This window comes from Mesocricetus auratus, unplaced genomic scaffold (genome assembly GCF_017639785.1).
Source record: "Mesocricetus auratus isolate SY011 unplaced genomic scaffold, BCM_Maur_2.0 Super-Scaffold_4256, whole genome shotgun sequence".
Lineage (NCBI taxonomy): Eukaryota > Metazoa > Chordata > Mammalia > Rodentia > Cricetidae > Mesocricetus > Mesocricetus auratus.
In genome coordinates, this window is record NW_024429182.1 from 2,406,997 (window position 1) to 2,421,120 (window position 14,124).

Consider the following 14,124-nt stretch of genomic DNA (forward strand, 5'->3'; position numbering starts at 1 on the left):
GCAGCCTAGCAGCTCAGCACGCAGGCAGAGGCAGAGGCGTCCCCTGGGTACCCTGGTGATGGATGATGCCGCGCTGGGATTCCCTAGGTTCAGATGCCGCCTCGTGGCTGAAGCGCCCCCCTGTGGCAGAAGTGCACATTGTCTCCAACAGCTGCAGTACCGGGCTCTGAAAGAGGAGACTAGGCCCAGCATTCCAAAGTTCCATGATGTGGGACGGTTTAACCTAGTGCACCGTGGGCACTGGCCCATTTCATTAACCCACTCCCCAGAAGAAAGTCACCACGGCCGAGAATCTCCTCGGGGCAGGCTTTACCAGCTGGGCTTGGGGCCAAAGGCGAGGGACTGGCTTTCTGGTTTCTGAGGTCGTGTTCATTAACCCTGTTAGCCAAGTGTCCGTGAATGTCCCGTCCCTGAACCCAAACGTGCCGTTGTTGTCCCCAGCAGCTGCAGACAAGGGTTGCTCCTTCATGCTTTCTGACGCTTGGTCCTTTCTCTTTCTGTTGGCCGCCAGCTAAGGAACATGTTCGGCGGAACCGGCAGAGTCGGACCTTCTTGGTGGAGAACGTCATCGGGGAGATCTGGTCTGAGCTGGAGGAAGGTAGAGTGTTGGGATGCCTTTGCTCCTTATTTTTTATTGTTTGTTTTCACTGCCGGCAGCAGTGCATTCGTATCCATACATTTGCACTTGGGGGAGATGCTCACTAGCAGGTGTAAGAACTCAGGCATTACCCTGGCCCGTCCCCGTCACCTGGCAGAATGCGCTCAGGCAGTGCCCTGGTCAGCCCAGGGTTCCATGGTTGCGTAGTCTGCATCCAGGTGCAAAGGACCCCTTTAAAAGCAGACTCCTTCCCACTTACGTTCTCTTTCTTTCTCTCTCTCTCCCGCTGTCTCCCTCTTCTCTTCTGTCCTCCCTCTGTCTCTGTGTCTCTTCACTTCTTCTCTTTCCGACCCCCTTCCCTTTCTAATAAAACTTCTCACTTAAGCTCTCTCTGCCTGGCATGTTTGCTCCTCCGCCTCCTCTGTCACCTTCGCCTGCCATGGAATCTGTCAAGGTTACCCTTGGGCTTTATCCTAACAGCAGGAGCCTTAAGTCCACTCGCCCAGGGATCCCAGGGATCTCCCTTCTTGGAGCTAGAGTTCTGCGTGTCAGAAAGTCACAGAGATGCAGATACTCTTCCCAAGGAAGATAAAGCAAGCTCCCCGGTTATGGAGGGAGGGAGCCGTGGGATGTGGCGGGGAGTCTTGTAGATTCTCTCTCCTGCTTCTCCTCGGTCCATGCTTAGCCCGTCCTCTTTAATGGGCACGGGCCGCATTCTCGTTTAGTTACTGAATAACTTGCTATGCTGCCAGTTAACCAAAGCCACTATGCTGGTGAGCATTGCTGATGTGAGTGGCTGAGTCCAAGTTATTCACCAGCTTGTTTGAAAGGCTTTCTGACATGCAGAATTCTAGCTCTCAGAAGAGAGATCCCTGGGATCCCTGGGATCGCTGGGCGAGTGGCCTTATGCCCCTGCTGTTAGGATAAAGCCCAGGGAGTAACCTTAAAGATGGATGGTGTATCTTAAAAAATAAATCACTGTCTCTCACGCCAGGTGACAAATACGTGGTTGTCGACAGTGGCGGAGGCACCGTAGACCTGACGGTCCATCAGATACGGTTACCGGAGGGGCACCTTAAGGAGCTGTACAAAGCAACAGGTGAGCCACCTCCTGGCTGGCTGGCTAGCTTTCCCAGCCTCCAGCCATCTCCAGTTTTCACTCATTTCAAATTCCTCCTCCCAGCATCACAAGCGTGTGGACTGCGGGTGGTGGGCGGCCCCATCCGTCCATTTACAACTGGAAAGCAAACTATATTTACGTGTTTGTTCTCTCAAAGAGAAGCTGCCACTGGAGTCTGGGCATCAGTCTGGGCGGACAGTGACTCCGTCTCTAGAGTTCTGCCAGGATTTGCCTGTGGCTTGTGAAATCCAATTCTACACGTAGACCAAGATCACCAAAATAAGGAGCATACCTTTCCATTTGGGAGGGGAGGTCTGCGGAGGCGATGCCATGGGCAGACTACACAGTCCTAACTGAGGCTGCTGGTTTTTCAGCCCTCGCCCGTGGGTTTTCCAAGAGGGAAGACTGCAATTTTTCCCCCCGAAGTTAGTTATCTGTACTGATTTTTAGTTCTGATGAAATAGATTTAAACAGACTGTTAGATTGCTGTAGGGGGAAAAATCCACAGAATAAGAGCCTAAAGGTATTGAGTGGGGATGATTAGCTGTTGTCTGAGTGCCAGATGGCCCCCAGTGTTCTTCAGAGAACCCGGGGAAGGCCCCGGTTTTAGCATTTTCAGTTTTTTTCTAACACCTCGGGCTCCCATGTTATTCTCTCCTCAGGTGGACCCTATGGATCTCTGGGCGTAGACTATGAGTTTGAAAAGCTGCTCTGCAAAATATTTGGAGACGACTTCATCGAGCAGTTCAAGATCAAGCGCCCAGCTGCCTGGGTTGACCTAATGATTGCCTTCGAGTCTCGCAAAAGGGCCGCTGCCCCCGATCGAACGAATCCCCTGAACATCACTCTGCCCTTCTCCTTCATCGACTACTACAAGAAGTTCCGGGGACACAGTGTGGAGCACGCCTTGAGGAAGAGCAAGTAAGTTGGCTCCCACTGGGCTCCAGAGAGTCTGGGGGTTGACGGGTAACAAACCAGGTGTGGACGGTGAGTTCTGTCACTACGCCCGGCGTGCTCCTGAGCAAGTGACTCAACTTAGCTAACTTTGACTGTGGGAAATGGGGATAATAATTCTACTCACCTTACAGGGTGGTTGTGGGAGTAGCATGAATTCCTATCTGTTAGGCACTTCACATAGTATCCAGGTCACAGAGAGCATACTGTGTGTTCCCTGAGAAACTAATAGCTTTATGAAAACGGGACATTCTGTTTGGGTGGTGTCTTAGTCGCTGCTGTATTGCTATGAAGAGACACCACCAGCAAGGGAACTCTTCTAAAGGAAAGCATTTTTAATTGGGGGCTCGCTTACAGTTTCGGAGGTTTAGTCCATTATTATCATGGCAGGGAGCGTGGCAGCCTGCAGGTAGACATGGTACTCGAGAAATTAGCTGAGAGCTACATCCTGATCCCTGGCTGAGAAAGAAGAGAGGAGAGAGAGCAAGAGAGGGAGACAGAGACAGAGACAGAGACAGAGAGACAGAGAGATACTGGGCCCTGGACTTTTGAAATCTAAAGCCCCCCCCCATGATACACTTCCTCCAACAATGCCACACCTTCTCATCATTTTCAAATTGTGCTGCTCCCTGATAACTTAGCTTTCAAACCTAATGAGTCTGTGGGGGGCCATGTGTCTTCACACCACCACAGGTGGCTACTCCGTTGGTGTCTAGAATGAGACTTGGTATATACTAGGTGAAAGACCCCCACTGGGAATCTGGTTTTCCTACTTCTCCAAGGCCCTGCCCTGCAACTAACTGTAGCTCAGTTTATTGCAAAATGAGCCCACAGAGAAGATTCAGATTAAAGCTGAAAAAAATTTTTTTTGGTTTTTTCAAGACAGGGTTTCTCTGTGGCTTTGGAGGCTGTCCTGGAACTCCCTTGGTAGTCCAGGCTGGCCTCGAACTCACAGAGATCCGCCTGCCTCTGCCTCCCGAGTACTGGGATTAAAGGCGTGCGCCACCAATGCCCGGCAAAGCTGAAAATTTTTTAAATCGGGAAAAAAAAGAAACTAAGTTTCTGATAACTTTTAAAAAGTGTCTTTTGAGCCATATGTGGTCACACATGCCTGTAACCCCAGCAATGTGGAGGCTGAAACAGGCATGTCTCCAGTTCAAGACTAGCCTGGGCAACACAGCAAGACCATATTTAAAAAATGACTTTTGAGGGCTGGAGAGATGGCTCAGGGGTTAAGAGCACTGGCTGCTCTTCCAGAGGTCCTGAGTTCAATTCCCAGCAATCACATGGTGGCTCACAACCATCTGTAATGAGATCTGGTGTCCTCCTCTGGCATGCAGGCAAACATGTAGAACACAGTATACATAATAAATAATTAAAATCTTAAAAAAGAAAACAAAACGACTTTTGATACATGTGTCCAAGGCGAAACAGTTGGCACGACCCTCTGCATGGTCACCCACCCCCTCTTAATGACCTTCTCACAATGGAAAAATGAAAGTCTGTCATCTGGCAGTCTAAGTCACCTGAGCCTGCCCCCCCCCCAATTATTTTTAAACCAAATCTCTGCTTATTATCTCATCTGTGAATGTGCCAGCGTGGAGTTCTCAAGGAGAGACGTTTTAATATGGCCACAGCACTGTGGCACTCAAAATGCACCATTCCTCGGTGTCACTGAGTTAGGGGCCGGGGGAGACGGCTCAGGGGTAAAACCCCTGCTGTGCAGATGTGGGGGACCAGCGTTTGGATTCCCCAGAGCCGATGCCAAGCCGGGCACAGGAGCATACAGTCTGAAATCCCAGCATTCCTACAGCAAGGGAGGAGGCGGGCGCAGGAGAGACCGCGGGAAGCCTGTGGGCCTGGCAGCTTGACATGCTCAGTGGCGAACAGTTTCTACCCCTGCCATAAGCACCGCGACCAATCTCAAATAAGGCAAAAGGTGGGGACTCGCTGTGGCGTCTCTTCCAGCCTGCTTGGTCCCACAGTCGCTGCAGCCCCAAATAATATTAGTTATAAAACTGTTGGCCGATGACTAGGGTTTCTTATTGGCTAGCTATGTTTTTCCACGTGGTTTTATCTTACCGGAGAAGGGTCCGGACCTTCTACTCCTTTGTGGTCTGTAATGTTTAGTCTTCCTTCCCACCTCCTGAGTCCTGTTTCCATTTTCAGCCCCTAAATAACACACAAGACACTATATTAATTAGGAAGCTGTTGGCCGTTTGCTTGGTTTCTTATGGGCTAGGTCTGACTTGTTTATTAACCCATTATTACTAACATGTATTTATAAGGACTTATCTTTCTGAGGACGCACTCTTGAGCACCCATTGCTCCCGGGAGATCACATGACAACCAGTCTCTTCACTACATTTAGCAGAATCCTCCTGGACTCCTAGTCCCACCTATCCTGCTTCCCTATTGGCCAACAGTGGTTTATTGACATATACACAGAAGGACTACCCACATCAGTGGTCTACATGGTGACTGTCCCTGGCAGGCCCTCTCTGCCTACCTTTCCCAGAATTCTCCTCATCCAAGCCCCGCCTATCTTCCTGCCTCATTGGCCAGACAGTGTTTTATTCATCAACCAGTAAGAGAAACATATATACAAAGGACATGCCCCATCAGGGACTGGCATTTGAGGCTGTCCTTTGACCTCCTCGTGTCATGCATACTATGACATGTATATGCCCACATGCCTACATGAGAGTGCATACACATTTATACACACACACACTCACACACATTCTCTCTTTCACACACACACTCCTCTCTCTCACATTCTGTCTCTCACACACATTTTCTCCCTCACACATACACATTCCCCCTTCTCTACACACACACACACACACACACACACACATTCTTTTTCTCTCTCACACACAGTCCCACTGCTTTCTCTCCCATATATATTCCCTTCCTCCCTCCTTTCCACTCTCTCTCTCTCACACACACACACACATGCATATTCCCTCCAACACACGTACACACTCCCTCTGTCCATCCTTCTCTCTCTCTCTCTCTCTCTCTTTCTGTCTCTCTCTTACACACGCACACATATTCCCTCTAACACACGTACACACTCCCTCTCTCCATCCTTCTCTCCCTCTCTCTCTCTCTCCCTCTCTCTCTCTCACACACTCACACGCATTCTCTCTTATACACGCACACACACACCCCTGTCTCTCACATTCTCTCTCTCACACATACACTTTTTAAAAGCCAGCCATCACTATCAGTCTGTCTGTCTCATTTCTCTAGCTTGTGTCAGCATCCTAACGAAGGCTGCACAGCCTGCCTTGCTGTCAAGCCCCACCCGCATACAGTCTTCCCTCCTGGTTTCACCCTTCTGCAGTGTGTCAGTCGTCACGGTGATTGGCCGCCCCGTTTGCCCACAGGTTCCATGGTCTGTGCTTCTGTCCCTTGAGTCTGTGCTTCTGTCCCTTGGGTCTGTGCTTCTGTCCCTTGGGTCTGTGCTTCTGTCCCTGTTTCGCTTTCCCAAATAGTCTTAGGTGGATTCGAGTCTGAATTTTTGGCAAATCTACTTAATATGTGGCAGTTTTTGTAAATGTATGCTTATTAACACATAATGATTATATGTAGTAATTATATGCAATAACTTCATTGTGACATTTTCATATATGTAAAGAAAGTTTTTCCTCGGTGGTTTGGTGACTTCAGAAAAGAGAATAAATGATGATTCTTCCTTCCAGTTGTCTTTTTAAAAAGTGGCAGTGGTGGCACACGCCTTTAATCTCAGTATCTCAGTACTAGGGAGGCAGAGGCAGGACACTCTCTGTTTGGTGCCAGTCCTGTCTACACAGGGGGTTCTAGGCCAGCCAGAGCTACATCATGAGACTGTCTCAAAAAACAGAGTAGGTCCTAGCATCCTTCAAAATGGTAATGAGTTAACTATGCAGGAAAATGTGGATTTAAGCTTGCTTCGCATCTTTTAAACCATGCTGACTGTGGCCTCGCTGATGTCCCACCTTGGACGGAAGCAGCCTCATCTACTTGGCTGCAGTCCCGTTTGATGCAGCAACGACCCCTGCTCTGTGAAGACCAAGACACTCTTGATTCACCTCACACACTCCCTGCCCTGGACCTGGGCTGGACCAGTTCTCTCTAAGAAGGCTTGGTTCCTTTTAGTGAGAAACAAAGTAGCTTTGACCCAGGATGTCCTGCCCTCTGCGAAGGGCCACATCAGGCTGACAGTCTTACTGGGGTGTTGTTTTCTCGGCCGCATTTGGTTCCCTCTGGCTTGAGTCCCAGGTCCTGGATGCACAGTGCCTGGGGCCGTCCAACCCTCCCGTGGTGGAAACCAGCCAGCCACGATGAGCTGTAGGGTCATTCCACACCCTGCATTGTCCTTTGGCTTTTGCCATGGAAACCTGTCCTGGCCCAGGAAACCTGGTGTCGTCATCCAGATGTGTTGCTGTTGGTGTGCTCTTTGCTTCAGAGACTGAGGTGTCCCTGGACTTCTGAGCAGGGCGGGGTCTCTACTGAGGGTCTGGGAAATGGAGAGTTTCCAGCATTAAGTTGGGACAATCGAGAACTTCCCCAACTGTTTTCACAGACACGGCATGCACTCAGTCTTCATACACATCCCCCCAATCCCAGAGGGGCACTAAGGTCAGAACTGTTAACCTTGGCTTCCAGCCACAGAAACCAGGCTCTGAGAAGACGGAGGGCAGAGCCCCTGGCTGCTGGGTAATGGGGCCGCACCACAGCATGGCCTCCCTGGCCGGTGCTCTTCCTGCTCCACCCGGCTGCTTCTGGCTGTGCTGGGCCTTGGCTAAAGACCTCAGAAACAAACCCAGGGCGATCCTGTACGATTAGGTTCATCTCTGTGATGCCCACGGGGGCCTGGAGAGCCGGGGAGGTGCATCCGGGCACAGGCTTGTAGCTCAAGTCAGTACAGCACACATGTCCTTCCCTCTAACATGCTCGTATCCAACTATCACCGGGTGGAGAAACGCAAGATGGAGAGTCTGTATTTACCTTCTGGTCTCTTGCGATAGACATCGACCTTCATTGTACTGGGGGGGGGGGCGTTGCTGCTGGTATAAAGCAAAGAGAAACAGATAAGGAGATGTCTTAGCTCCAGCTTCTGAGGGTCCAGGTCCAGGCAGTTGAACTTACAAGGCTTTATCCCAACGATGGGAGAGACGGTCTCTCGGGCCGCACATCTGTGCAGATCCACCTGGGCCGCACACGGTAGGGGTGAGCCCACAATACTCTCCGTGCCCCAATCCCACTTCCGACACCAGCTGACGGAGATACCGCTATCTGAAAAGGGAGGCCTAATAGATTTATTGAATATAGAATTTGCTTACAGGGAGACAGGAGCTCTAGGAACGCGGCCAGCTTCCAAGAGCTTTTGCTTTCTCTTTCCCTTGCGTCTTCACCTGTCCCCCCCCGTACCCCTGTCCACGCCCTTTGGGCCGTGGACAGTATTATGGGCTCACCCCTACGGCACACCTGTGCACATCCACCTGGGCGCCGTGCGCTCGCTCACTGCTTGCCCCTCTTGATGCTGTCTACCCCCAGTGTGGATTTCGTGAAGTGGTCCTCCCAGGGGATGCTGAGGATGAGTCCGGATGCCATGAACGCCCTCTTTAAACCCACCATCGACAGCATCATCGAGCACCTCCGTGAGTATCTGTTACGGGATCCCCGCTCTTCAAAACCCCCAAGTAACACACAGAGACTCTATTAGTTACAGTGCTGCTGGCCGATATGTAGGGCTTCTCATTGGCTAGCTCTGTCTTAAATATTAACCCATAACTACTAATATGCATATGTCTATAAGGTCTTATCTTACCGAGAACGCCAGACTCAAGCGTCCTCTCCTCCCTGGATCACCTGGCGACTCCCTACTACACTTCCCAGAATCCTCCTCGACTCCTAGTCCCACCTATCTTGCTTCCCTATTGGCCAACAGTGCTTTATTCATCAGCCAACCAATACGACAAACATACACAGAAGAACATTCCCCACCAAGTATCAGCTGGATCTTTGGCCACTTGTGGGACAGAGCTGGGAACAGGGACAGCATTGAGGCAGCCCAGCTGGTGGATAACCTGGATCTTTAAGCTACAAGGCTGGAGCCTCCTGGAATGGGCAGGGATTGGTCACACCATGAGCGTGGCCGCTGGGCATGGCTCTGTATGCTGTTCCTCTGATTCTGCAGAGGCTTCCCTTACCCAGGCTTCCCTTTGGCCTTGAAGGTCAGAGGTCAAAGAATGCCGAAGCCATGCCTCTCTAGAGCGACAAGCCCTGGGAATGTGTCTTGTCTGAAGTGCCGAGAAAACTTGGGAATCCTTGCCTCACTGGGAAAGGAGGAACTGTTTTGTGAACCAGGGAAGGAGTCCAGCAAGACAGTCTGTCCGTCCATGCTGTCGTCTCGTCTGGTTACCCTCGCCCAGAGGCACACAGTAACCTGGCAGGGATTTTTCTTTTCTCTTCAGGATCCAAATATCATGCCCTTTATGCATCATTTGTGACTGTCAGAGACAGTCACTTCTAACAGTTTGGCCACGTGCTTAAAGGAATGCTGTTGTTAGGAAGAGTGAATTCCAGGGAAAGTCACCACCACCACCTCTGACAAGTTAGGCTTCGACTTGGCACAGCCCTGGCCTTCCTTCCTAGGCAGACAGTGTGTAAACCTTTCTTCATAGGACTAGTTCAACACAAATGCAGTTGGATGAGCCGGGGCAAAGCTAGTGTCCTGATGCTGGCTGGTGCTCACGTTAGCTGACTCCCATTGGCTCAGACGAGAGGGTGGGGGCGCTTCTACGTTCTCCGCCTTGCACCAGGCCATGCTTTGGGTAACCCGATCTCCCCTCCTTCTTCCCTCTCAGGGGACCTGTTTCAGAAGCCCGAGGTCTCCACTGTCAAGTTCCTCTTCTTGGTGGGCGGCTTTGCAGAGGCTCCCCTTCTGCAGCAGGCGGTGCAGGCTGCCTTTGGTGACAAGTGCAGGATCATCATCCCCCAGGACGTGGGCCTCACCATCCTCAAGGGTGCGGTCCTCTTCGGCCTGGACCCCGCGGTCATCAAGGTGCGCCGATCTCCCCTCACCTATGGGGTGGGCGTGCTGAACCGCTATGTGGAGGGGAAACACCCTCCGGAGAAGCTGCTGGTGAAGGATGGCACCCGCTGGTGCACCGATGTCTTTGACAAGTTCATCTCCGCTGACCAGTCCGTGGCCCTGGGGGAGCTGGTCAAGCGCAGCTACACGCCCGCCAAGCCCTCCCAGCTGGTCATCGTCATCCACATCTACAGCTCCGAGCAGGACGACGTCAGCTTCATCACCGACCCGGGGGTCAGGAAGTGCGGCACGCTCCGCCTGGATCTCACAGGGACCAGCGGCACGGCAGTGCCCGCCCGCAGGGAGATCCAGACCCTTATGCAGTTTGGGGATACCGAGATCAAGGCCACGGCCGTCGATGTAGCCACCTCAAAGAGCGTCAAAGTGGGGATTGACTTCCTAAATTACTAACTTAACCGCCCCTCCCCCGCCCCATGCAGCCTGGGACTCCTCCGCCTCCGCATTCGCTGACCTCGACCTTGACTGTTCTGTCCCTGACCTTGACCCTTGCCATTGCCCGCCTGAATTTTAGTAGGAAAGAGGAGAACCAGGGAGAGAATTAACCAAGGATTTATTTTTGAGGGTACACTGGAGTCGGAAAAACTCAGAGATTAATACCAAGGTCTGGAAATGGGAAGTCCAGGGATCCTAGAGCAGGTTCCTGAGTGGTAAAGACCGCCCTTGGTGAGACAGTTGGTGCAGCTTGCCACGAAGAGGTCCCTGTAAGGGAGCACTGAGGACACCCACTGCCATCTCTTGGGATTCGAAGGGATCTTCTTTGAAGGTCTTTGTAAGCTAATCCTCCTGGATGACAGTGACTAGGAAATACCAGCTCCCCACAGTTAGTTTCTTCTCTTTATCATGGGACTCAAACTGGTGACTCAGTGGCCGCTTACAGTATTTGTTTTAAATTTTTTAAAGCCAGTGGGAGAAGACTGTCTACACTGGGCTCTAGTTTAGGTTCTCATACAATTTAAATTCCAAGGAGGTTCAGTGAAGGATAGGACAGCCTCGGCTAACTCAACCAGGATAGGATGGATAGGACAGCCTCAGCTAACTCAAGCAGGGTTGGGGGTTGGGGGTAAGAGGGCTGATACCTCCGTTTTCCAGAGCAGGTAAAACTTCCTTTGGAGGAAATGCACACTGAAGAGTCAGTGACTTAACCCAAATTAGAGCAGTCCCTTTCTATCTGTAGAGGATACATTCTGAGGTCCCCCAGCGGATGCCCAACGCTGTGGATAGTACCAAACCTTATTTATACTATTTTTTTCTAGACTTACACATCAATTAAGTTCAATTTAATAAAGTAGTAAGAGATTAGCAACAATAACTAATGATGAAATAGGACACTTATGAAAACACTTTGATAAAATTTATATGAATGTGGTCTATTGAAAAATATACTATACTATACTATACTGTTACGCATTTTTGGACCACAGTTAACTGGGGCTCATTGAAAACCCAGTAAATGCAAACACAGATCAGAAGGTAATTCTTAAAAACAACAAACCTTGGGTTCAGAAGTACTGCATAATTTCAGGTGATCTTAGTAGGAATTTTGTTTGAGAAAGTGAAGTTTTGTTTGCCCTGTTTTTATGTGTCATCAAGCGCACCCCCCCCCTTGCAAAGCATGCACATTTTCAGTTAACCCCTTCCTTCCATCTGTTCTTCATTCCCCAATAAGGAAATATGAAAGGGGGTTCTGTTCCATGAAATGTGTCCATCGAATCTTCAGCTTTTCAAACTTACCTAAAAAAATAGTGTGTAAACCTAGACCTGGTAAATGAAAGCAGCCTTTTTAAAAGCCGGTCTGCGGCCCGTCTGCCGCAGAATTGCCTGGGTGCTGGTCAAGAGCAGGTCCTGAATCGAACCCCTTTTAGCCAGAGCTGAACCCAGAGAGACGGGATCTGCGTTTTTTAGTGTTCAAAATGTGGGATTCTTGAGCCTGAGGGTTTGTAAAGCTGAAGTGACCACAGACCACAGTGTGTGGCTTCAAACCTTCCTATCAGAGTTCTCTTAGGGAAGAATGTGTATACGAACACACCCTGCCCTCCACATGAGAGGGGTCGGAGACCCACCTGGCCTGGCGCAGGGGGGGGGGCAATCTGTCACAGGAAGGATCAGGGAAGGAAAAAGATGTCACAAAAGAAACCTCTGAGAATGAAGCTGCCCGAGGAGCAAGCTAGGTTCTGTGTTCCCACCTTCCCTCTGGGCAAAGCCAGTCTGGACAACATTCAGGAGTCAACCGAGGACAAGGAATGAAGATCATAGTCCGTTTGATCTGTTCAAAGTTGCCTTTCCCACCTGCTGGAATTCGTTCTGATTTCAAATCACTGGAGGCATGCATGATGGATGGATGGATGGATGAATGAATGAGTGAGTGAATGAGTGAATGCAGAACAAGGGAAGGGACTTCAAATGCAAGTTGGATTTGTGAACTCATCGCCATAGCCAATATGTAGATTTTAAGTAGCATTTTGAATTCCAACCGACTGTCTTCTTTTTCACACCACTTGCTGCAGAATTCCCTGCTAGAATGTGAAAACGCTATCAAACCATAGAACAGGAGATGGGAGCCCCAAACTGAGTGGCAGGGTCTCAAATCCGGGGCATCAGGATGCTTGCTAGGACTCTCCTGCCAACTCTGCCTCAGAAGCTCGTGGGGTTTCCCTTTGGTGTTTCCAGCCGCCGCAGTCCTCAAAACAGACTTTCAATTTTGTTATAATGGATATAATTTTATGTACATATTACTACTAGAATCTTGTACAGAATCTTTATCTCTACCGCGTGTGCTTGTTTGAAAAGGAAAGCACTCTTAGTTTTTTGGTTACTAACACTGCTGCCTGAAAGCTCGCTCCACGGCTTCTTTTCTCAATTGCTCTCACCGATCACGCTCCGTGCCGATGCCCTGCAATGGACTATGCATGCAAGACCGAGCAATAGACAGAGGTGCCTTGGGTCAGAGTACTCTGGCCACACCCGCCCACCCGCCCGCCCACCCGCCCGCCCCGCCCAAAGCTGAGCGGCTTCCGCATGAAGAGCAACGTATCAATTCTCCTGTCCAGACTATGGCAGCTGGAACATCCTGGTTCTGTAAAAGCGATGCCTAACCCAAACGCTTTGTGTCTCGCAGGGTTGTTGACCTCTCCTCTCTGGTAAGGCTAAGCTTGGCATACTTGGTGATCAGAGGAACCCGGTGGTACACAAACCGAGGTTTCCGTTGGGTTGCGTAAGTGAGCGGGAGAGGTTTATAGTTCAGCCCGTCTTCTCCTGGCTAATGTAAAGCACTCCTCACCGTATGCTAGATCTGCCTCCCTGCTCTGATTTTCAACTTCAACGAGCTGATAGAAATCTGCAGTGTTAGCAAACTAATGATGGAGAAAGGGTGGTAATTCCTTCTGACCCAGAGTTGCAGCCCCAGCAGCCAAACACTTAGTAAAGTCCTCCCATCTATCCCCCACCCAGCTGAAATACTCTTATAGGACACTGGGTAAGTACACTCAGAACACATTCCCCAGCTTAGAAAGTTCTAGAGGGTCTGTGGTCTCGGCCAGTTGACCTTTGTATTTATTATCTGGCTACTTAACTGCCTTTCCTGTACACAGTAGGCACTCATAATTGCAGAATGACCGGTGGCTTACCAGCAGGAAAGGGGAGGTGCTTCAGAAGCAGCCCTGGGAGCGATGGCTGAGTCCAGGTTACAGAGCCTGCCCGCCCCCCACCCTTAGGATGTTACTTAGACCAAGTTTAGCTTTTAGAGTCCAGGTCTGGTTAACTTGCCAGGGTAGCAAAGAATTGCATGCACCAATATAAACAGGAGTCAAAATGCATTATTAATCGAAGATCGAATTTCACATTGTAGTGATGTAATAGTTGTGTTTAGGCTGCGTAGAACGTATGGTGGGGAATGGCTTAAGTGAATGGCTAGTATAAAAGTCGTTGGCCATAATATCTTAAAACGCCTCATCTGCTCGAAATATGGAACAGTATCCTAAGATCTCAGCCACTGGGAGTCTTTGTTCACAACAAGACAGAGCCAAACTTCACAGAATTTTGCAGCAGTCCACGCCTAGACAGGATTGTGTCTGCAAACAGATTCTAATAAAGTGAAATTCTGAATTCCAAGTGGCCTAGAATAGTTTGTCTCATTTGGGGAGTACAGGTGGAATTGTTGGGGGGGAATCATTGCTTTCTCCTGTCTCAAGTCCCTTTTCAGGTGGTGCAAGCTTGACTGACAGCCCTTCCTAGACCGGGAACCAAAGCTCCACGGATGCCCAGAGTCCTGTCTCCTCCAGACCGGAAGCGTGGTTTAGCAAGAGGGAAGGCAGAAGGGCAGAGTGTTGGATGGTTCATGACATCCAG

General features: G+C 50.2%; 1 protein-coding gene across 5 annotated transcripts in view; it reads left to right on the forward strand.

Annotated features, from left to right (window-relative positions):
* Positions 1-13,887, forward strand: part of Hspa12a (heat shock protein family A (Hsp70) member 12A) — a 164,748-nt gene extending 150,861 nt beyond the window's left edge. For all 5 annotated transcript variants that reach the window (XM_040742115.1, XM_040742120.1, XM_013124673.3 and 2 more), the window contains 5 exons: positions 512-598; positions 1,593-1,697; positions 2,381-2,639; positions 8,220-8,323; positions 9,533-13,887. In XM_040742115.1, the coding sequence (XP_040598049.1) occupies positions 512-598; positions 1,593-1,697; positions 2,381-2,639; positions 8,220-8,323; positions 9,533-10,170 (1,193 nt within the window). In that variant the 3' untranslated portion in view covers positions 10,171-13,887. The remainder of the gene's footprint in view (positions 1-511; positions 599-1,592; positions 1,698-2,380; positions 2,640-8,219; positions 8,324-9,532) is intronic.
* Positions 13,888-14,124: the final 237 nt, after the last annotated feature.